The sequence below is a fragment of the Triplophysa rosa genome, linkage group LG4, assembly GCF_024868665.1.
Source record: "Triplophysa rosa linkage group LG4, Trosa_1v2, whole genome shotgun sequence".
In the NCBI taxonomy this organism is placed as follows: domain Eukaryota; kingdom Metazoa; phylum Chordata; class Actinopteri; order Cypriniformes; family Nemacheilidae; genus Triplophysa; species Triplophysa rosa.
The window spans coordinates 32,692,170-32,717,700 of NC_079893.1; the positions used below are offsets into that span (position 1 = coordinate 32,692,170).

At 36.1% G+C, this 25,531-nt stretch overlaps 1 protein-coding gene across 2 annotated transcripts in view; it reads right to left on the minus strand.

Moving 5' to 3' along the window:
* LOC130552866 (deoxynucleoside triphosphate triphosphohydrolase SAMHD1-like) overlaps positions 1 to 25,531 on the minus strand; it is a 65,646-nt gene that overhangs the window by 38,491 nt on the left and 1,624 nt on the right. For both annotated transcript variants that reach the window (XM_057331519.1, XM_057331520.1), the window contains exons 3-15: positions 20,823 to 20,983; positions 20,035 to 20,150; positions 16,046 to 16,099; positions 15,857 to 15,870; positions 15,454 to 15,597; positions 13,729 to 13,829; positions 9,454 to 9,571; positions 7,933 to 8,024; positions 7,722 to 7,819; positions 7,366 to 7,499; positions 7,133 to 7,210; positions 5,436 to 5,507; positions 5,242 to 5,343 (exon numbers count right to left, since the gene is read on the minus strand). In XM_057331519.1, coding sequence (XP_057187502.1) covers positions 5,242 to 5,343; positions 5,436 to 5,507; positions 7,133 to 7,210; positions 7,366 to 7,499; positions 7,722 to 7,819; positions 7,933 to 8,024; positions 9,454 to 9,571; positions 13,729 to 13,829; positions 15,454 to 15,597; positions 15,857 to 15,870; positions 16,046 to 16,099; positions 20,035 to 20,150; positions 20,823 to 20,983 — 1,284 coding nt within the window. The remainder of the gene's footprint in view (positions 1 to 5,241; positions 5,344 to 5,435; positions 5,508 to 7,132; positions 7,211 to 7,365; positions 7,500 to 7,721; positions 7,820 to 7,932; positions 8,025 to 9,453; positions 9,572 to 13,728; positions 13,830 to 15,453; positions 15,598 to 15,856; positions 15,871 to 16,045; positions 16,100 to 20,034; positions 20,151 to 20,822; positions 20,984 to 25,531) is intronic.

Below are 25,531 nucleotides of genomic sequence, written 5' to 3' on the forward strand. Positions count from 1 at the left end.
AAAGTAGGCTATATTTAGCTTAAGATGGAGGTGTGTTCGTTTGCTAAATGAAAATCTTTTTGTTTTAATTGTACCTCATTGCTACTTGTACTTCATATAAATAAATGAATAAAAGTACTTTAAAACTGCAGTCTTTGTCATTTAAAAAATGTACATAGAAATAACACAACAATAGCTTTTATATTTTTCTCCTCATTTCTCTATCTCATTGTTTGTCTGTGTTCAGTCTTTAGCTGTGAACACATATCTGCCCAATATGAACAACTACTGAGCACAACTGGGGCATTGTCAGCCATTATGATCAAATTCCATTCATAATATAGTGAAAATAAGATTTGATTAAACATGATTAATGTTTACGACTGGCATGCTGGCTGCACTGACAAAAAATTCCTTTAGCCAAAGAATAGACGAGTACTATTACACACTATTTTTTATTAAAGTTTTTATTTCAGTCTAAATGCAGTCTGTAGCTTACATAGTTTATTCATTTTCTCTCTATTGTAGCATTAAATGTTATACATAACTTTTAATGCAGCGTGCCACGTATGTCATTGACTTTGCAGGACCCACAAACGTTCTTTATAAAAATTGTATACATGTTTAATATATTAAATGTATATGCACCCACAAACGCTCGAAGCCAGCGCGCATAGTGGTGCAGCTAGCAGCGATCGTGCACTAAGCACACTGTGGGTAAAAGCACCAACAGCAAACGCTGGGAGTGAGCGCAAACAGTGGAGGCATAGCAGGCAAAAACGCAGGCAGTGAGCGCACACATCCCGGGCAGCTGCCTAAGATTGCAGCGTTATGATCTTGGCTATGCTGCAGCAATAACAAACGATCAATCCGTGTAGTCTTGTTGGCGTGGTCGCAATTTGAAAAATGTAAATCCTTTTTATTGCAATGTAAGATGTTCCACTCTCCAAAACAGCATGTTTGGAGTTTGATTGGATAATAAGAACAAATAACTGGCAATTGTGGCCAAAGCGCTCCGTTTGACTTTTCCGAGATCTTCTACTCTTCCCTGTGGACGACCTCTGACCTACTTTCTGTACGATCTGAATTTCTGCGTTTTGAATTTTAGAAAATTGAATTTGATGCTCCGAATTTCTTCTTCATCTTGAAAACGTGAGGCTGTATTTAAAAAAAACGGGATATTTGCAATCTAAGAATTCAGAGCAAAAAATATGTTGTTTGAAAATGCAAGCCTATAAAACTCTGCCTTAAAAAAAAGCAATTGTGTTAAATTTCAAATGTTCAATATTCAAGTAAAAAAATTTCAAATTCGAAATCAAAATCTAATTCAAAACTATTTTAACTCCCATATAATGTTCAGTTTTGTTAAAAAACACTTGTCAATAATTCAGATTTACAAAATTCAAATTCAGATTGTTTTGTCATATTTCTGGCTCCATAAGCATCGCGCTACACTTCACTGCGGACAAATCAGCGTGATGATAAACTTTTAGGATTGAATTTTTCCTTCAGATAATAAAGAGAGTAAACAGTAGAGCTGGGTTTTGAGGCCATTTTGGCGATTCGATTGTTATTTATATGGTTTCAATTCGATTTTATTCGATTTAATATCGATTAGTTATCAGTTTTTCTTTTAAAATATTATTATTGCAGACATGGAATTCATAAATAAATATTTAGGCTGGTAACTGAAACCCCCCTACTCAGTTAAATTAATGAAATGCACATTCACGAAAATAGCAGAGCCCACACAATTGTTTTGAATGACTTTTTACGGGGATTTCCCGAATCGATATTGTTTCTTTAAATTTAAGATCGATTAAATTCAAAGAATCATTATTTTTACCCAGCCCTAGGAAGCAGTGCAAATAAATGAATAGTTTTTCAGAAATGTCTCAATGGTTTTGAGTTCATACAATGGAAGTCAATGGAGTTCAGTGTTGTTTGATTGCCAACGTTCCTTAGAATATCTTCTTTCGTGTTCTGCAGAAGAAAGAAACTCATACAGGTTTGACATGACGTAAGAGTGAGTGTATGATGAATTCTCAGTTTTGGGTGAACTATCACTTTAATTCTTTCCTCACCATTGACAGAAACATCAGACAATCTTTCACTGTTATACAGTAGGGGGTGCTGTTACACATCATCTGAAAAAGTACAGCATCTACAGATCTAAATAATCTGTCCATGTTTTGATCTTTGTTCTGATTCCAATTTAGACAAAATCTTTCACAAAAAAATACATTTGTTTAAAAGCAGACACTCTGTTCTTACATGTTAATGTCTCTTTAAATTCTGGGGGCCATAAAAAATCGGAAAATGTTCAAAATGCTGTCAGTGTAATTTCAGAGGTGGAATGTTTTTTCATCATGCAGTGATGAATCATGCACAATAGGAACACGTACTACCAAAGCACACCGATTTTATTCAGACCTTTTTCACAATACAATTTTACGATAAAACGAACCCAGTACTGCAAAGTATAGTGTCTGTAACTGTGCAGCTTGTGAACAAACGTACTGTTGTGATGTTTTTCAGAGACATTGGTGTGATGGTGAAGCTATATCCTAACATGAGCGCTGTACTCTTACACAACTCACAGCTGGACCACAAAAGAGTGAGTAAACAATCTGAGCAGTCTGAAAGAAACAAAAGTGCTTTGTATGCTTTTGTATATGAAGAACCTTCCGCATGTTTCACCAGATTAAACATCCCAGTGCTCTTGGACTTGAGGTTGGACAGCAGATCCAGGTATAGAACACACACACACACACACACATTGCTTGCTGTCAGAGTTTCTCTTGATCTTGAGGATGTTGATGAGTTTGTTCAGGTGTGTTTGATTTGTTTGAGTAGGGTAAGAGCTAAACTCTGGACCACACTCTGCACGAGTTTATCAGAGGCGTTTAGTACTCAAGTATTTTACTCAAGTACATTTATCCACTATCTTTATATATTTTAGTGTTTTTCCTTTTGGGAAATTTTACTTCACCACATTATAAAGCATATACATATTTAGTTTAATCCACCACAATAACAACAATTTTTGATATGTTTTTTACCTTAAATACTCAAGAACATTAAAAATCTACTATCTTACTTTTACTCAAGTAAAATGATTGTTGAGTGAATTACTTGAGTAAAAGGAAGAAAGAACTTTGACTTTTAATGTACTTTTTTAAATGTAAAAATTGCCATGTAGTTTTCAAATGCAGTTGAGTAAAAAGTATGATATATGCCATGCTTTATAATGTATGGAAGTAAAACATTTCCAAAGTAAAAACACTAGTAAACAAAAGTAAAGATACTTGATCCCTGAGAGTAAAATACTCAAGTACTATACACCTCTGCATGAAAGCAATGACTTGGTTCCTCTGGTGAAATCGGCTCATGAGTTCATGTGTGAAACAAAAATATGGCAGGACTTTTACTCTTTGGCCCCTGGACTATACACCTCTGACTGTAATAATGTAGTTTGATTCACTGCTCTTGTTTGGAGTGAGTGCTACGCTGTTGATCCTGAAAAACCATCATATGCATTATAAGATTACACAGCATTATACACAGGGCAAAACCTATGGGAAAGGGTCTGCTCATTGTGTGAGAAGCGGTCGAAATATGCTTTGTTACATAGCAGGCCGCTGCACTGGGGACTGCTCATGTAAGTGTGCACACTGTGGTGTGATCCACACCTTAGTGGAGAAAAACGCCCAGAACATGGCCGTACTGTCTACCAACCAGTTGATGCGCTGACCAAGGGCAGTTTGGGGTAAAAAGCAAAGAAATCCGGTAGCTGATTTCAATTGGTGCTCATTATGAATCACAGATTAAGAGTGTGTTGTGTTATTACTTTGTAAAATGATTTATATTACAGATTAGTATTATGACTGTCATATCATATCCTCATATCCTTAAAAACTTTTAACTAATAAATAAATTAGACATGAATAATCAGTGTATGAATCTCAAAAATGGTGACAATCAACAGAAAGAAAGCTTCATGCTGCAATGCATGCTGGGTAACATCATAGTACAAAACTTATTCATGACTCCCAGCATGCATTGCAGTTAATCTGTTTATCTGAATTAGTTTGATGATTGTCACCATTGTTGAGGATTGTGTGATGAGTGTTGATGTTTAAGTGTGTCAGTAAAACGTTCTTTATTTTGACACAATGCTTGTGCATTTATGAACTGAAACATTCTCATCAGTAAGAAAAGGATCAAACTCGTTCTGATTTACAACAGGTTTTGTACTTTATTAATAATTGACACCTATTGTGAAATCTACTCCAAACTGAACTTTTAAAGATCTCTTTTAGTCAATGCACAAGTGTTACTTCTGAAACACACTCAAGCACTGACAGAGAAGTTAACTTAACAGAGTCAAGAGCCCAACTAAAGCAAACACTCATCACCATAATGGTAGTTTAATCACTTGCTAATATTTCTATAGTAAAGTGAACACTATTATAATAAGTTAACTTAAGTAATGATTTTGAGACAGCAGTACTGAATTATACTTGATCAGTAGGTTCAGACAACAGTTATTATTGAGCTCTACTAACTTAAAATTAAAACACTACTTTACTTAAAAATATTGATGTAATCGGTTTTAGTAAAGTCAACTTATTACATTTCACAGTTTGACAGAGCAGTTGATGTTACTAATTATTTTAAGTTCAGTCTACTTAGAATTTAGTGTAATGCCCTTTTATATGTTGGATGAGCTGAACATTTTAAGTTCACTTTACTCAAATATCAAATACACATTACTTAAACATTTTGAGGAAACCGATTGCCTTAAAAAAGTTAAGTACACTCAACTTGTCCAGGTTTACAGTGTGTACGGGAAGTGGGAATTGCCTATCCCGTACGGTAGCGACCTATCAACAACAAGACTTCAGGTTCGTGAAGGAGTAGATTCTGAGGCAATGCCCCAGGCTGTTTCGGGTTACCTAGCAACATACAAAAAACGGTGCGCGCTGCTCTTTTCAAAGAGTCACCAAAAGAGCAACGCGGCGCACCTCCCGTTTTCGAACATGATAAGTGCGTTCTGTGTGATCGTACCCTAATGGTGCATTATATAGTGGGGCAGGGCCCGACCCTTTTTGCCATCTTGAGCAGCATTGGCCAGTGCGAGTTGAATGGCACTGGCGTGATTCAATAAGGCTTCAGGAAAGGTATAGAAGGAGGGATCCCATGAACTGAAGAGTGCACATAAGAATTATTATCATGACATGATAAATGTTTGAGACGCACCTGCCACTTTTCCATCCTGAAGGCCTTGTCGGGGTCTCTCTTGTTGTAGAAATAGACATCATCAATGGGGTTTTTCTCTGTTCCAAATCCCAGATCAACAACCTGAGTGATAAAGAGATTTAAATGCAATAGAAACTTAAAGTGTGAAAATGAAGAGTTAGACAACAGGCAGATTAATACTTTTGTAAACATACATAAATGTCCAAGTCCATGTCAGCAATCAGTGTGTTTGGGTTCTTCTCGTTGTAGTCATCCTCCAGTATTTTCTAAAGGTTTCAGAAGGAGTCAATCAGTCAAAAATTGCATTAAAGTAAATGAAAAAAAACATGTAGTTATTGTAACGTAAGTGTTTTTGTCAACAATTTATAACTGCTTGCTTTCAGGTTCAGTTGACAAAATGTGTGATGAAAGTGGGACACACAACTCAATAATGGCAAGGAAAGGTAATTATACTATGTGTTTCTATAATCATTTATCCCCCAAACACAGAGGATGCCTACCCGACGAACCAGTGAAACCTCAGACCTCATTTCCTCTCTTCATATTCTTGACTGCTTCCCCCTGTCATGCATAAGGCATGCAGGGAAATGTCCTATTGGGCAATTCAACTGTGCTGAAATAGTGGGATTATAACAACTAGTCCTATTAAGCGAATCTTACTCTAGTAAAGGGCTACACATAAGAAGCATTTTTAGTCCAACATACTATTTATTTTTCACTAGTTTTTCAGGCAGTTGGTTTGCTTGCTTTTTCAAGTAAGTAACTAATTGGATTTTACAGTGTTCCTGCAGAGTTTAGCTACTATACCCAGTCAACACTTCGATGTCACAGTGATGTCACCGAAAGCTCTCAGAATACTCATGATGTGGTCACAATGTAACCTCACATCACACTCACTGTGTGCTTAATCTGTGAGTTTACTATTCCCTTATTACAAACCACTTTCTCTTCTTTCTGTCATACGTCTACAAAAGTTCTTATTGTGAATGAACAGATGTTTAGTTTTCTCTGGCTGCTGTAATGCTGTAGGAGCATTTGACAGTGTAATGATGGGTAATTGGTGACAATGGGAATCATTTAATGCAGTCAGTTGTGTGATTGAGATCCAGCTGTTTTGAGACGTTATATACATCATATTGCACATAAAAATTGCACAGAGTTACTAAGTAAACAAAAACACATCAAGAATGAGTATATGAATCTCAACAACGGTGATAAACAGGTGAGAATCAACTGAGAAGCTTAATGCTGCAAAGCATGCTGAGAGTCATGAATGAGTTTTATACTACTATCATGTTACCCATCATGATGGGGCAGTGGTGGCCTAATGGTTAGAGAGTCGGGCTCGTGACCAGAAGGTTGCCGGTTGGATTCTCAGGGCCGGCGGGTAACCACTGAGGTGCCCTTGAGCAAGGCACCTGACCCCTACTTGCTCCCCGGGCGCTGCAGTGATAGCTGCCCACTGCTCCGGGTTACGTGTGGTCACCACTTGCTGTGCGTGTGGTCACCACTCACTGGATGGGTTAAATGCAGAGGTCACATTTCGGGTATGAGTCACCATATCTGACAAATAGGTCACTTTCACTTCATCATGCTGTATATATTGTTGAATGTCTCCAAAGCAAATATTCACACACTGTCTCTTGATTCTTCTTTGCAACAACAACGATAAATTACTAATTGAAACAATACCACTAAAGCAAACACTGATCACAATAATGATAAATTTAAAAAACATTCACAGTGAACTCACATATTACTCACACTGTCACAGTAAGAGAATGGTGTGATCGTCACATGAAAACTACTTTAAACTTTTAAACTACTGAGTGACGTTTTACACCATATAGCAGTTCTGTATCATCCCTATTTAATAAAGCAAGTTAAATGCCTGATACTCCTTTCTCTTATTGGCTTTTTTAAACTCCTCCTCCAGCTCCTCCCCCTTCAGCTCCTCCTTCAGCTTCTCCTAAGGGATTTAATAGGGTATATCATCAGTTAGTCAGTTCTCTAATGTTCTGGTTTCTGTCAAATAAATGAGCGTAATTGTTTATGTAATTTGTTATTAAGATTCACACAAAGCCAGTCTGTTAAATTTGGACAGTTTAACAAGAGGTAAAATACTTCTAATGCTTTTTCATCCAGTCTGGCCTCTCCCACAAACTTTGGCAGACGTCTGTTGACAATGTTTTCTAGAATATCTTTGGCTTCCTTCAGTTGAGGATCTGAATGGTGCAGGATCTCATCAAAAATGTGATCTGTTAGAGGAGAGTGGGCAAGAAGGGGAGTTTAATAGTGTCAGCTATCTTTGTTTGCATAACACTTAAATTAGTTTATCTTACAAATAAAGCATAGAATAAGAAACCAGCATGTGTTACTCAAAAAAGCTTCATTTGAATTAGTTATTTTACATTTCATTCTTTACTACTGTTTTTATAACGTAAGATTTCATTCCATTTCTGCCCAATCTTTCAGCTGACCTGTGAGTTTGATGTAATCTACCATGTTATGTATGGCATCTGAGATCTTGCGATCAGGCCTCAGCTTCTCATTAGCTTTTAAAAGGGCATCATTTATCCTAATGTAGATGGAGAAATAAGCATATAAAGCAATATAGTACAGTACACCTTGGGAAATATCAGTGGCATGCACAAATTAAATGAAAGAATCCATGTGAAGGACAAAACCCACCTGACATCAATGATGTAGCCAATCTTGTGCTGGAGAGCCTGGCGATGTAAGGTGTATCGGGTGTGAAACATGTCATAAATATTATCTGCTACCTGTGAGAATTATACAATTGCACAGAGTTAAAAACTACAGTGCAGATATGATCATATCTGTCTTGACTGCAGATCAATAGTAAACTTTACTAACATTACTTGCATTAACACTTCTTACAAGTTTTTAAGTTAGAGTTAAGTGTAGGTTGAATAAAACAACCCAGATATCAAGCAACCATTGAATCAATGTTAAACAATAGTTGATTTGTCAATGTTAATGCGTGGCATTGAATCAATTTCACTTTTGCACTCGCAATTAATGTTGAAAATATGTTGAAATATTCATCAAACCACCATTATAGTGATTTGTGTTAAAACTGAAGGCAGCTTTGTTTCTGGATCACTTTCACATATGGTGTCTTTGCATGCCAGAGTTTTAACCTGCAATTGTGGATTGCATGACGTTTACAGACACTGATCGTTTTTTATACCAATGTATTCTCAAAACATAAAAGCTTAAGTTGGCAATATTTGTGATATATGTAATAAAAACAATGCTTTCATGATTAATGGAAATTTGCTTTTCACAAAAGATTAAGGTAGTGCAACAAAATAAACCAAACATTACTGACACACTTAGGCACCAACAGTCATCACACAAAACTCAACAATGGTGACAATCAACAAAAGAAAGCTTCATGCTGCAATGCATGCTGGGTAACATCACAGCACAAACTCATTCATGACTCCCAGCATGCATTGCAGTTGATCTGTTTATCTGAATTAGTTTGATGATTGTCACCATTGTTGAGGATTGTATGATGAGTGTTGATGTCTTAGTGTGTCAAAGCAAATTTCTTTGTTTATTGTGTGGTTCTTTTTTTGCAGTAAATTTTCATTTGTCATCAAATCATGAATCCCAAGATAAAGTCATTAGTTGCAGTGTAAAGGTGAAATTGATTCTCTGACCACCTGTGCAGCCTGATCTGAGTTCTGTATTATGCACGTGCTGGGCCTGTGGACCAGTGCTTTCTGTGTTCAGAGTGGGCAGAAAAAAAGACCTCTACATCAAATGGTTAAGGTGAAGACATGTCTTATTTGTGTAGATTTTGTAAAGGTCTGTTTTTCTCTGTTTTTCTGTCCACTCTGAATGCAGAAAGCACTGGTCCACGGCCCAGCACGTGCATAATACAGTACTCAGATCAGGTGGTCAGTTAGAATGGATAAAGTGCAGAGACGTTGTTGTCAAACGATGTCAGGAGTGGGCTCCCATCCAGAGTACACCAGTCTTTTACTCAGAAATTCAACTTCGCGCCGCAATAATTCCTTTTGACAATGCAGATCTCTACTTTGATATTCTCTTTGTTTATCGTGAATAACAAACGGTTTATGAGATTTGCAAACAATTGCTCTGACAGTGAACTGTCCAGTTATAGTAATGAGTATCGTCCTCTATTGAAAAAGATCAAAATGACACGGAAATGAGTACCTTGTCCCTGTAGCAGATTGACTTCTTGTTTTTGTTCATTTTCACATTACAAACTCTTGCAGACCTCAGTAGCCTCTGAAGATCAAATCCGTTTGGAATACCCAGATGATGACAGTCTCTGTACAATAACAGATAGAGTGAGAGAAAACTAAAGTATTAGATGAAAGAGCAACTAGCTAATGGACACCCTGATAGCAAGCAACCATTGAATCGATGTTGATTTGTCAATGTTAAAGGCATTGGATCAATATCGCTTTTGCACCCACTCTTAGGCCCTGTCCACATGAACACAGGTATTTTCAAAACATGGGTTGCGGTTTGGCCGTTTGTCCACATGCAAACAGTATCAGGCAGAGGTGGGAGCAAGTCAAGTCAACTTGAAATTAATGTTGAAAATTTTTTGAAATTTCAGCAAACCACCATTATTGTGATCAGTGTTTACTTTAGTTGGGACCTTGATCCCTGACGTTAGTAAAGTTAAATCAATTTTCTCTTGCGTTGTTTATAACAGTGTTTCTCTGTGAACACTTATTGCATGTTACCCAGCATGCATTGCAGCATGAAGCTTTCTTTTGTTGATTGTCACTATTGTTGAGTTTCATACACTGATTCTTCATATTTAATGGATTCAATTAGCAAAGTTTTTTTGAGGAGTAATTTCGTTTAAATCATATTAGTATACAAGTCATCATTATTATACTGTAAAAATTGAGCAGTTAGATCAATTTAAGAAAATAGTCCAAAAGGTAACACCTAAAAAGTTAAGTTGTTTCAGCTTAAATTTCCCAGCTAACAAAAGTGTAAAAAATGATCAGTTGGATCAACTTAACAAAAATGAGTCCAAATGGTAAAAGCTAAAAAGTTAAGTTGGTCCAATTTAAATTTCCTAGCTAAGAAAAGTGATCAGTGTTTCCTTGAGTTGAGCTCTTGACCCTTGACTTTCATATATAAATGTGATTGCCGCTGTGTGTTTGAAGTACATTTGTTGCTTTAAAATCTGTGTTTTTAAAGTATTTTTGATATGGCAATGCAAATGAGAATTTCATTGAAAGGTGTTGGTTATTAAAATATCCATCATCCTATAGTTTGATTCACTGGTCTCATCTAGATTTCATGCTGTGCTGCTGAAAGAACATTATAGTGGAAGGGAATTTGCTAGCATTTGATGTCTAAAATGATTCGTGAAAACTGGACGCAATTAAATTTCAGAAGAGTTTAGATGCATTCAGACAGCAGGAATCAGTGTATGAATCTCAACTATTTTTAAAATATGATTTTCAGAAACTCTGGTTGCAGTGTTGTCATGTAGCCGGTGAAACTGCGCTATTATCTCTTTCATTGTTACAGTAGCTTACCCACCTGTAACCCTACCAGGACCTGTCATTACCTTATTTCAGGCTTCTATTTGGCCAGCATGGCTTTACTGTTGGGTTATGTTGCCTTTTAGTTTGGCATGCTCTTTACAGCGTGTTTTTGTGTTCTCATGTGGACAGAGATTTCTTAGAATACAATGGAGGCGAAACTCCCGTGTACATGTGGACTAGGCCTTAATGTTGAAAAATTTTAACATTTTATTAAACCACCATTATTGTGACCAGTGTTTGCCTTAGTTGACTTTTGTGCCCTAATGTAAGTGATCTTATACTATTGTCACTGTTTGTTGAATTACAGTAAGTGTCTTGAGGTTAAAGCAAGATTTTGGAGTTTTTTATCTTAAACATATTTCACAGATAAAACAACTCAAATCTTCTATTCCCGCTGCTATCTGAGCTGCCTCACCTCAGCTACAACCACACCAAAGAAAGTAGATACCAAGAGGTTACACTGGTGCTTTTTGAGTGTTGGGGGGAAAATGCAAGATGGACAATAGCACAGACATGCAGAATAGTGCAATAGAAAATTCTCAAATTAAGTCATCAGTAAATGTTGTATTGTCTTATATATGTTTTATGTTTCGCATACTTTGCATATTTAGCATACTTTGTTGAGTATTTCCATTGTATGCAACTTTACACATTTATTGTTAGTTACTATTTCTCAACAAGGTCTCAAATATATATTGTACGCTTTATTCCCCTAGAACACACTACAAATATAATGACCGCTTGCCCTTCTTTTGTTTTATTGGAAGGCGTCACTAGAGGGCGCAGGGGAACTTAAGGGTAGAGTTGCAGCACAAGCAAAGAAGAGTCATGTGCGTTGCATAAGTTCACGTCAGAGCAGCATTTAGTTTATTTAAACCGCGTAATACGCCCTTTTCACATGACGTCACGCATCTTACGTTCTACCGCGAAGCAGTGTATCGTTACTTCCGCTATCACTCCAGTTCATAAGGTGGCGGTAATGCACCTATGAGCTGATTTGCCAACTGCCAGTAAAACTCAAAAAGAAGAAGCTACTTCCGCTATAGCGCCTCATAGTTTACCAAGTCCCTTGCACATCTGCCACAAATACGTCTAGATGATGTACAACGTCTTGCAGACAAATTTTCGCTAACGACAAGATCAAAGCTAGATAAAGGATACAAATTCTTCGTTGAACAGTACCTGTTTGATTATGAAGGTAAGTGTTTTGGGGTTTTTTTGTGTTAGCGAAGGTGCTAGGATAAGTACTTGAATACGTGTTCTGTCAGTTTTTTTTCCACTGTTGTTAAATTCCAGCGCGTCGGCAAAACGGAAGTTCTTCTTCTTCTTCTTGTTTGTTGCAAGACGGATGTTATGATACACTGCTTTGCAAAAAGGCGGAAGTTAAGTGACGTCATTGTGAAAAGAGCCTATTGTGCTTAGTTCCCCCTTTCTTGGCAATACCAGGACGAGGTATGTTATATTCATATTGCATTTCATGCTATCATGTTTATTTCTTATTTTATGATGAAGTAATTCTGTTTGAGTAAACCACGCTGTGTAATGCTGTGAAGTTCACATTGTTACGTATTGCACACGTACTGCTTGAGTTTAATTTTATGTTTCTTTTTGTATAGTTTTACGGTGATAAAAGGTGCAGTACGGATAAGGTGCAGCGTGGTGCATTGAGGTGCTGTGATGTACGGAACAAGTTAAATAATCATGGCATTCTTTAAGTTGATTGCATCAAGGCTGAATAAAACTGCAAACACCCGTCAAAACTTTCTGCCTCATGTTTTCGAATGCCAAAGGGGCCGCTACAACAAACATGATGATCTTATCTAGAACCATGCTGAAAAAAAACAAAATTTAATGGATTTAATGGTAATAATGTTAAATCCTTTTGCAATAATACCATAAACATACTACAAAAATGAATTTTGTAATGGGTTTTAATGGAAAAAGATAATGGTTCATAATGGTAAACTTAATTTCTGTGGTGGTTTCTATTGGGTTTCTATTTTTTAGCAAGGATGCATTACTGCTGCCCATATCACGTAAGTGTCCAACAGCAATCTGACGTCATATTGACGTCCGGTGCCAGCTGGGAGAGGACTGATCTTGTTATGCAGCATCAGAAATATTGTTATGGTCATTCTTAAATCCCTGAGCAAAGTCAAGTATTTCTGTAATTGCCTCTTAAAACTGTCACGACTGTGTTTCCCAAACAGTACGCCTCCATAAAAGCACCGCATTTATTGAGTTTCCTAATCGTCTGCTTGTGCAAGTATTATTATATATGAAAACGATTATATTCAGTGGCTTCTCTTTCTTTTCTTACTGATATTTAGTGGCAGTTTATTAGGAAGTGACGGTTGACTAGTTGGATTGAAACTGTGCTTATTCGCAAATGTTTTAAGCGATATTCCGCTTGTGTGGGTACCTACATACCGGCCCTTAAGTGTGTTGTATTTCCATACGTTAATGTCATGTGAGACTGCAGAGAGCGTTTAAAGCAGCTTTATGGCTGTCACAAGTTTAGAAATTGACCAAATAAAAGTGGTTAAAGTATTAAATCAATTAGATATACAGAATCAGAGAATGAAACTCAACAAAACAAAGTTTCATGCTGGGTTTAGAAAAACAGAAAAAAACTGATTATGACACCCAGCATGCTTTGCGGTTGATTTGTCTATCTGATTGAGTTTGTTGAATATTATCATTGTTGCTGTTTAAGTGTTTGATTAAATCTTTACCTTTGAACAAACTACTTAACCAAAAGCTATTTGGATCAAAAGCTCTACTAAGGCAAACACTGATCACAATAATGAAAAACTTAATTCAATGGTTTCTGTCTGTTCTCTTGCTATCTGGGACAGAATATAAAGTTTCTTTATTCATAAACACTTTTTAAATCCTTTTAAAAGTTTACCGTGCTAAATAATCCCATTTGTCCACATCAATGCCGTTGCGTTTATTTGCTACGATCTCATAGAGGAAGGATTTTTCTTCAGACCTGCCCTTCTGTGTCCACTGCATGAATCAAAACACATTCAGTAAGTCAAATTACACAGTCCCTGTGTCACACTGTCGATTTTAAACAGTACTTGAAATTAGAATTAGTGTCACACATCTCATTATGTGGAAATGAGCATCCTCATCTAAAGTCACTGGTGAGAATTTGAAATGCAGATCTATCCCAGGTAGAAAATTGTTGCGGCTGTGTGGAATGATGGTACTTGAGCAGTCTGCTGATGTTTGCCAGATTTGGGCCACAGGCAAACCAATGCAATACAATACTGCAAGTGTTGGTCTGAGCTGAATCTGGCTCTATTTTGAAATGAACTCTTGCTCATATTTGGGTCAGTTCTGCTTTGTTTTGTTTTTGGCTTGTCTGTGGCCCAAATCTGGCAAACAGGAGCGGTCCACCCAAGTGCCATCATTCCACGCGGTATGTGGGCCAGATGAGGGGGTATGGGGTGTAAGGTGTGGGCTGAATGGGCCGCAACAATTTCCAATCTGGGATGCCAACTCTATCAGAAATCTCCAACAAGGTCCACAGTTCTGCATAGTTTAGCTAAATTATATATTTTTTTTAATTATTTAATATACCCTTTAAACACAAACACAACCTTAGTTAATGTTCCGTAGACCAGTGTTTCTCGCGGTCCTTGGGTCTCTTGCACAGAATGTTTTCAGGGGATCAGGGCTTTTTTCAACTCTCCTGCAGCATTTAGCTCCAACCAATCAAACACATCTGAACAAACTCATCAAGATCTTCAGGATATATACACACAAATAATGTTGGAAAAATGTTGACATTTTAATAATTCTGGAATTGAGGACCCCTGCTCTAAATAACACATGAAGCGTTCAAAAGCCTCTAAGTGCCATTTGAAATTTTCTACTAAAATTACGTTTTTTACCAAGCTCCTATGTTTAGGTTCAGTGCTTTCACTTTAAAGTCGGCATGAAATGGAAGTAGCGATTGTCTGTCTGCCAACTTTAATGGCAATAAATACAGCCTCTTTGCCATTTAATGGAAATACATTTTTAATACAAACAATGGAGCTTGTCAGACTGAGGCCTAGTCCACACAAGTATTTTTTCTTCCTCTTTTTAAAAAAAGTTCTGTCCACATGATCATGCAAAAACATGCTATAAAGTTCTGCTAGGAGCACAGCAAAACTCTAACTTCAAAACCACGTTGGCCAATCAGAAGCCTGAAAAAAGGATACTACTGGCTCCGATAGGCTAAAAACTCTGGTTTCACTGGCCACACGACAACGTTACAACCGGAGTATCTGAAAATCTTCACTGGGCAGGAGTTTTCAAAAATGTTCAATTTCGGTGATGATTGATCATAAACATTGATGTACACCAGCTGTTAATGAACACAATCACTGAAAACATGAACAAAAACCCTAATAGTGTTTAGTGTTTCCTTTAGTTGACATCTTGACACATTTTAACTCTATTAAGGCTCTTGTTGGTGTTTTCTTCAGTGATTGTGTTTGTTAACAGCAGGTGTTGGTCATTAATGACTCACTCATCACTTCATTATCTCATGAGCTTGTTCATGTGTTCAACAGGGAGACCCCAGGACTAGAGTTGAGAAACACTTGGCTGAAACATACTGAAGGCAAAGGGATTTTACCTCATCGCCTGAAATATTCACTCCTTTAATTAACTCCTTAATGAAGGTGATATCACGTTGTTCCAGTCCATACTCCTTCATCACCTTCATGAGTGGATTCTTCTTCAACATGCAGTTAAACATGTCAACAGATGCCTCCTCATGCTTCAAACAAGGAACACACAAATTAGAATCATGAAAAAATACGTGTTAGATTGTTGATACAATGCTGTATTCTCTCAGCCCTTCAGAAAATATTCAGAAAATCAACGCTGTTGTCACATGGCAGAATACTTTACAGCAAAACCCCCCAAATATTCTTTCCACTGAACATGGGGTGGGAATGATTGTTAAAACATGCATTTTACTGAATGCTTAGATAATGTAATAACACAAAATTTATTGAATGTTTAATTATGCTTACCTCCCATTTTTCTTCTGAAAAAAAAACAGATTTTAAGGAATATTTACATTTATTGTTAGGCAATATTCAAGGTAACATAGACAAACTCTGTTTTAGATGTTTTAAAAATAAATTTGTTCAACATGTTCAATCACCTGGTGGTTCAATTGATCTATCACACACTTTTTAGGTTGTTACTCCAACACTTACCTTGGACAGCAGGGATGAACATACTATCGAACAAATGAGAGAATGGACCATGACCTTAAAATAAAAACATATCATGCATTTACATATTGTGCTTCTCAACTAAATTCAATGTTATTTACATTTCTCAAGATTATGCAGTTGTTGGCTGCGTTATTAATTAAACCTGTTAATGTAGCATAAAAGGCTTTATACTATGACTATATGTTGGGTGCATAGTACAAGAGCTTTGAATCTCACCCAAAACTTCTAATTTCCCCATGTTTTACTCACCCTCAAGGCATCCTATTTGTATACTACTTTTTTCTTTCAGAATAATGCAGTCGGAGTTGTAATAACACATGTCCTGGGTCTGTCAAGTTTTAGAATGGGAGTGAATGGTGGATGAGATTTTGAAGTTTCACAAAGAGCATTTAAGAGTTAAGGTCTTTGCACATACAGTCCGAAATTTTCGTATGCGTTTTTTCGTATTTGCCTCTCGTTTGTACGGTGTCTCTGAATTGTTATAGAAGGCCACTCAAAATGCTTGCTACGGATGCGAAAACGCAGAAAATCGAACCCGGCCGAATTTTTTTTATGACGGACGAAAATATTGGAGGCAGTGTGTAAATGTGATTGACACAATGTGAGGACGTATTTATTTTTTAACCTGCGGAAATTTTGGACGCAAATTTCGGACTCAATGTGCTTTAAAGTACACTGAAGCAGTGTTGAAGATAATGAGATAATGAAGTGATTCATTCTTTAACAACAGCGTCAGTTTTGTGCTCTTAATGACAATTGTACGTTGTTGAAAAATGTGATTCTCTAAAGTTATGTATGAGGTTGATTGTGGAACGTTCACTTTGTTGATTTCAGGTTTAAAGTAAAATGCATTAAATGACAGCCACACGCAACTATGGGGGAAAGCTGAAAACAGTCTGGAGAAACAATGACTAGATTTAAGAGTTACAAAGATACATCTAGACATCAACTCTCATCATACAAACCTCAATGATGGTGAGGGGTGGGCGGATCGATCCTGAAGTAGAGGTTGTATCGAAAAGGATCGATCATAACATAAAAATATCGATACTAATGTGTTTTTACTACTGATTTTATTTATTTACTAATGTAGCTAATAATTGTATAATGAAGAAAAACTATTTCCCATACAGATAGTTTTGCACACGTTGCTCCTCCTGCCCTGCTGTGTTTTGTAGTCCGCTATCACGTGACTCAGCAGCGCAAGCGCGCAGACGCTGCTGCAGCCGGCGAAAAGAAGGAGCATCGTGTGGAGTTTTTTTCACCTCGGTGAATAAAAACACTGCGATGTATGGCAGTGGGCCTTTGGGGGTAAAAAGCCAAAGATTGAAAGTACTTTATTATTTAAGCACTTTATTTACTCTTTGTCTCAAACAACTGTGTGCACTTTGTTTATAAATTCACTTAAAAAGTGTAATGAAAGGGAAACATGTTAATTTGATCTATTATTGTGTCTAAACATAACTCTGAACAAAAACGGAAAATCAGTTTTAAAATCTTTGTTCTTCAGTAATAATTTTGTGCACTTTGTTTTTTTAAAGCTAGAGAAGTACTGGGATAACGAGAAATTGTTTTGTTATATATCGTTTTTCTGTTCTGTTAATCTGTTATTGTTACTATTTTCCAGTAATAATTTGGTGCAAAGTTCATGCTTGCAAATTCTATTACAGTAATAAATAAATATATTTATTTATTTGGTTTAAATTATAATTATGTATTATGTATTATTGTTTTAACATTTACATGATTTATTAGCCTACAGGCACATTAAGAGCACAAATCACAAAATATTTTAGTGGCCATGAAAATGTATTCAGATTTAGCATGTGATGCATTCATCTGATAAATCATGACATTTCATCTACAGGAAAGTAAATGTAAGTTCAAGTGAATGCTTTTTAAAAGTAAAAAGTATTGGTATCGGTATAGATATCGGCAATACTGGCCCTGCATTTACTTGGTATCGGATCGATACTAAATTTTACAGTATCGCCCACCACTAGTGACAAGCAACAACATTTTTCAGATAAACAGATCAACTGCAATGCATGCTGGGAGTCATAGAGGAGTTTTGTACTGTTACCAAGAATTCATTGCTGCATAAAAAAAATTGTTGTTGATTTTCAACAATTGTTGACATTCAGTCATAGATTCTTGATGTCTAATGTGACCCTGGACAACAAAACCAGTCTTATGGGTCAATTTTTCGAAATTGAGATTTTTACATAATCTGAAATCTGAATAAATAAACGTTCTATAGATATATGAGTTGTTAGAATGGGACAATATCTGGCTGAGATACAACCGTTTAAAACTCAGGAATCTGAGAGCGCAAAAAAATCAAAATATTGAGAAAATTGCCTTTGAAGTTGTTAATCAGAGGCACTGTGGCAGACCATCCACTCACAAAAATAAAGTTTTTATATATTTAAGGTAGGAAATTTACAAAATATCTTCATGGAACATGATCTTTACTTAATATCCTAATGATTTTTGACATAAAAGAAAAATTGATAATTTTGACCCACACAATGTATTTTTGTCTTTTACTAAAAATATTCCCGTGCTACTTAAGACTGGTTTTGTGATCCAGGGTCACTAATGTGTTTAAACAGTTGAGAACTTTAGTCCCCTTTAACAATAATTGGGTATCACAGGGCCAAAAGACAAACTAAAGATTACCAAAACTTCTTCAGGATAACGTTATTACTATTTACCATTTGCCATTATCATTATTTAGCTTGTTTTAACTTCACTTTTGCTGTAATAAAGACACTCATAAAGCACAATATTACAACTGGAGAAAAAAATCAAGAGCCGACTCAAAGAAACACTATCAGGGTGACTTCTTATTGTTGATGTTTTCTTCAGTGATTGTGTTTGTTAACAGCAGGTGTTTCATCATTATTGATCAATCAGCTCTTAATTAATCACTTCATTATCTCATTATCTTCAGCTGCTTCAGTTTTACTTTAACACCCTATAGTGTGGACACTTATAAACACCCAGTAGTGTTCATTTAACACTGGTATACAATTGCTGTGATATGGATATTTATTTTAAACAAACGCATTGATTCACGTCAGAAGGCCTTTATTAACCCTACGGAGTCGTGTCGAGCAGTTCTTTGATCAATGGATGCACTTTGTAAAGCTTCAAAATCTCATCCATTCACTCCCATTCTAAAGCTTGAAAGATCCTGGATACGTGGTATTACAACTCGACTGCATTATTTTTAAAGGAAAAACACACGTAAGTTTGTTGCTGTTAGATTCTCTCATTTTCACTGTAAACAAATAAACCATCTGCTTCAGATAAAGAGGAGAATAAGCTTTTTGCAACTGTTGGCAATTGTGAGGTTTGTAAAGAGAAAACCTCACAGACACACTTAGACATCAACAGTCATCATACAAACCTCAACAATGGTGATAATAATCAAAGTAATTCAGATAACCAGATCAACTGCAATGCATGCTGGGAGTCATGAATGAGTTTTGTACTATGATGTTACCCAGCATGCAGTGCAGTATGAAGTGTTCTTTTGTTGATTGTCACCATTGCTGAGTTTCATACACTGATTATTCATGACTGATTCAGAAAGTTATCAGTTAGTTGTCCGTAACACTGCTTTAATCTCTTTAAAAGTGTATCGTAACTCCACCTGTCTATAACGAACATCTATGGAGAACAACAATTTTAAAGTGAGACTATTCTTATTTCTGCAATAATTGTTTGTTCTTTTAACAAGACCTAGTGTTTGGTACAGTTAAGGTTTAATAGAAATTTGGTGCTTAGGCTAAATTACACTTCTATGGGAGAGTACCGACTAATGTGAGATTAAAAATATTTCATCTGTTCTTTTTCATTATCAAGAATTTCAAGGCACAGGTGCGAAGTGTCTGGGAGAAAGCAAAAAGAAGATGAGTCATTATGACCCCTTTAAGTATGTCAATCTTGTTAGTACTCACCTAAATCATGGCATAGAGCAGCAATCTGGACACACAGTAAATCCTGCTCTGTAATCTCAAGCCCCGTCTGTTTTTCACGTAGAATCTTAACCATACATCCTGCTAAATATGCAACCCTTACACACATAAACAGAACAACAGTAAAAAAACTAAAAAAATACAGTTTCTAAAAAATTAAATCATTCAACATTGAACACTCAATGTACACTGTAAAAAAATATTGTACAGACATAACGTTTATTTTAATATTACTATTGAGTGTAAATATCCTCTGCATTGTTTTCAATAAAAATACATCTCTGTGTGCAAAATACATTTTCCAGTTCTGGAAAAAAATAGTAGCGGCATTTTTATCACAGACACATCAACACTACATTTTCAGAGATTAAGATCATGACAACTAACTCTCTTTTTTAAAAATGGCAGCTTTTTTCAGCAACACACAACATAGGAAGTGGAAACTAAGAATTTGATGTAGGCATTGGAAACTCAACAATGGTGGCAATCAATAAAAAAGGTTTTGCCGCAATGCATTTTGTTGTAACTTTTTAGTAGCTTGTTTTGAAAAAATCTGAGTTGATCAGAGTTAAACTTAATGAACATTTGTTAGTACAACATACTAGTCCTATTTTTTTTATTTAACAATGTGAGAGCATTTAACAACTCAACTACTCTTTTGAAAACACCCCAAACACTTTTAATATAATAATATAATGTCTAATATAATAATTTAGTATATTAATAATGTACAATAAAAACCTTAATGGGTCATAAAGAGGAAAACTTACCCAATAGAATGTTCAAAGCGGGTGTGAGTTGCACCAGGATAGATCAGATATTTAATCCCGAGCTGTTTGAGATATCTCAGTCTCTGAAACTGAGGCGTGTCTATGATCTTCACCAGCAGAGGATGCAACTCAATTTGACCATGAATAGAGTCATTGAAAATCTAAGTGAAACAAAATGCAAATCAAACTGTTACTTTAATATGCAGACTATCGTGTAAAAGCTTTTTTCATATATTTCGACCGATTTGCCAAGTTATATTTACTGTAACAAAGGTTTGAAATTAACACCCCAACCCGCCAAATGCGGGTAAAAATCCACTGTGGTGGGTACACTATCAAGTCACTAGTCAGTTTGGTGGGTTATGTTTTATAAATTATCAATTTACTGGGGAAGTTCACGCAAGAAAACCCAGTTGACATGTGAGGTCATGCGATGATCACAGTGATGTCACACCATTCTCATACTGTGACAGTGTGAATAATATGTGAGCTCAATGTGAATTTATTTTATTTAGTCACCATTATGGTGATGAGTGTTTGCTTTAGCTGGACTCTTCACCCTTAACTTGTATAAGTTTTTTTTTTTTTTTTTTAGCATGCTGTCACTGTCGTTTAATGAATCACAATTGTTTTGATAAATAAAAAACTGTAAAATAATCTGATCTGGTAATTCTGGCTAACTGAGGAGAGTAATTCACTGCTAGCCTATTGTATTTTAGTTAAGTTATCATTTAACATCTTGAGGCTGAGCAGTGTGGGCAGATGAAATATTTGGAAGATTTATTACATTATATGTTAAAGTTTTTAAGAGAGTGTTGAGAAACACACAGGCATCAAGAATTAGCATGCTGACATGACTTATTAAATGATGATTGAGCATTAGTGATGAACACCTGCTGTTAACAATCAACATCACTGAAGAAAAGAGAAACACAAGAACTACAACTGACTTCAGCCACAGCCTTGGATGACATCAGCTGGAAGTTTCTGGCTTAAACCTCTCTGGGTTTATTAACTACATTTGGATATTAAAAAAAACTCTAAATAAATATCTTCAATATAGAGATAAAGAGAGAAATCTAACACAGGGGTCAAGGGTCAAGAGCCCAACTAAAGCAAACACTGATCTCTCTGCTTTACAACAGCACATGCATTGATACAGAGAGAAATCTAACACAGGGGTCAAGGGTCAAGAGCCCAACTAAAGCAAACACTGATCTCTCTGCTTTACAACAGCACATGCATTGATACAGAGAGAAATCTAACACAGGGGTCAAGGGTCAAGAGCCCAACTAAAGCAAACACTGATCTCTCTGCTTTACAACAGCACATGCATTGATACAGAGAGAAATCTAACACAGGGGTCAAGGGTCAAGAGCCCAACTAAAGCAAACACTGATCTCTCTGCTTTACAACAGCACATGCATTGATACAGAGAGAAATCTAACACAGGGGTCAAGGGTCAAGAGCCCAACTAAAGCAAACACTGATCTCTCTGCTTTACAACAGCACATGCATTGATACAGAGAGAAATCTAACACAGGGGTCAAGGGTCAAGAGCCCAACTAAAGCAAACACTGATCTCTCTGCTTTACAACAGCACATGCATTGATACAGAGAGAAATCTAACACAGGGGTCAAGGGTCAAGAGCCCAACTAAAGCAAACACTGATCACATCAGATATGGTGAGATCTGTTAGATGAAATGCAGAGGATGTTATACAGTACTTGGAGTATTTTACTCTCAGGGATCAAGTATCTTTACTTTTGTTTACTAGTGTTTTTACTTTGGAAATGTTTTACTTCCATACATTATAAAGCATGGCATATATCATACTTTTTACTCAACTGCATTTGAAAACTACATGGCAATTTTTACATTTAAGAAAGTACATTAAAAGTCAAAGTTCTTTCTTACTTTTACTCAAGTAATTTACTCAACAATCATTTTACTTGAGTAAAAGTAAGATAGTAGATTTTTAATGTTCTTAAGTATTTAAGGTAAATAACACATAAAAAATTGTTTTATGAAATGTGGTGGATTAAACTAAATATGTATATGCTTTATAATGTGGTGAAGTAAAATTTCCCAAAAGGAAAAACACTAAAGTATATAAAGATAGTGGATAAATGTACTTGAGTAAAATACTTGAGTACTAAAGGCCTCTGATAAACTCGTGCAGAGTGTGGTCCAGAGTTTAGCTCTTACCCTACTCAAACAAATCAAACACACCTGAACAAACTCATCAACATCCTCAAGATCAAGAGAAACTCTGACAGCAAGCAACCATTGAATCTATGTTCAGATGTGCTGATATGTCAATATTAATGGCATTTCATCAATATCACTTTTGCACCTGCAATTAATGTTGAAAAAAGTTGACATTTCATCAAACCACCATTACTGTGATCAGTGTTTGCTTTAGTTGGGCTCTTGACTCTTCTTCACTTAGTTCTCGCTCCTCTTGAAGTGCTTACAGTAGTGTTTCTGTGAGAACACATGTGCATTTATAAAGAAAGAGATGTTTTACACTAGAGATGGTGCAGTATACTGTTATTGTGAATCTAAAGATGAGAATAAGATGAGAACTCCTACAATATAATCTTGAATCTGATCTTCATGACTGATTGAAATGTTCTGGTTCACTAGTGAGAAGTTACTGTGACCAAATAAACACGTGACACGCTTAGACATCAACACTCTTCATACACATCTGAACAATGGTGACAATCCCCAATTAATTCAGATAAACAGATCAACTGCAATGCATGCTGGGAGTCATGAATGAGTGTCGTACTAAAATGTTACCCAGCATGCATTGCAGCATGAAGTTTTATTTTGTTGATTGTCACCATTGCTGAGCTTCATACACCGATTCCTCGTGTCTAATTGAGTCAGCAACAAACAAATGTAAGGAATATTTCCTGTAAATGAATGAAAGTCTGACACCTCACCACTGCTTTAATCACACAGAAGTATCACAGAAACTTAAAACACTAATAAAACATCACTCTCATGAGCTACAGTATATATATAACCTCACAACAACATCCACCTTCAGCTGATTCTAACGGATCTTGTTTCTCATTACCTCAACAAACATATTTCAGCTCTGTTACAGCCGACAATGAAAACTTGACATGAAAACACGAGAGTCAAGAACTCAACTAAAGCAAACACTGATCACAATAATGGTGGCTGACAACAACACATTGAGGATTCAACAGTTTTTAACATTGATTCAATAGTTTTCATCGCTCTCTTGCTATCAGGGAAGCTACAGACATGTGTGTTTGATTTGTTTGATTAGGGATGAAGAGAAACTCTGGAGGACACCGGCCTCGAGGACTGAGTTTGGGCACCCCTGAGTGAAATACTCAAGTACTATACACCTCTGTAATGAGATGTCAATATTAATATCAAGTGCAAAAGTGAGCAAAATTTTCATAAATCAACATTGGGGGATGAGGTGAGGGCTGCCCGTGCAGGACCAGCGCTAAGGGACCAACATTTTGCCAGTGAGCAATTTCTCGGGGGCCCTGCGCTGACAGCCTGCTGGGGGCCTGTAAAGTGTCAGCGCAAGCTTGCTTGCAGGGAGGGAGCTGATAGAGACACAGCCTATATGGCCATTTCTCAATTCCAAGAATGTAAAGAACAGACTTGTGTCCTTGCTAGATTGGACTTGCAAGTTCAGACTCTGGAGTTTGAACTTGTGAGGATGGGAGGATGCAGACCGGTTATATTAGAAATTGAACAGCAGAGAACTTGATATGTCACTCAATCAAATACATGCAGTGCTAGTTCATTTTAAAAGCCTATTCTATTCTATTCTATTTTTTAAAAAGTTATTGAAGCTTTAGCTTTAAACAAAGTTAAATAAGTATAACTTAAAACACAACCATGCTTCCTGTCATTTTCATTTTAAAATTATTAATATGTGATTCTGGCAACATCTTATTACCCTAATTGTTTTGTTTAAAATAAAATGAAATATGGTGCAAAACACAGTCCTTTGTTATAAAGTATAAGACGTTTGAACTTTGTACAACAAGAAATATAACAATCAAGTAATTTAGTAGGCTCCAGTAGGCTCCCAGACAGCAAGCAACCATTGAATCAATGTTAAAAATAGTTGATTTGTCAATGTTAATTGCATTCAATATCACTTTTGCATTCGCTATTAATGTTGAAACAAATGTTGTGATCAGTGTTTGATTTAGTTGGGCTCTTGACTCTTGTGGTTTAATGTTAAGTTTTCTTTAGCTGTCCATGTGTGTTAAAATGATAATTATTTCATCACTGTGAAGTTCTGTAAATTACTTTTGAGTGTGATATGTTATTAATATGTGAATATGGAGTTATGACACAGCGTAAAGAGATTAAAGCAGTGTTATGTACAATTAACAGAATAAATGATTTTCACAAAACTAATGAATCTCAACAATGGTGACAATCAACAAAAGAAAGCTTCATGCTGCAATGCATGCTGGGTAACATCATAGCACAAAACTCATTCATGACTCCCAGCATGCATTGCAGTTAATCTGTTTATCTGAATTAGTTTGATGATTGTCACCATTGTTGAGGTTTGTGTGATGAGTGTTGATGTCTAAGTGTGTCAGTTACCGTGTTTTTTTGTCACAATATCTTTACACTTGTAAACCAGAACATTTAAATCAGTCATGAAAGATCAGCATCAACATTATTT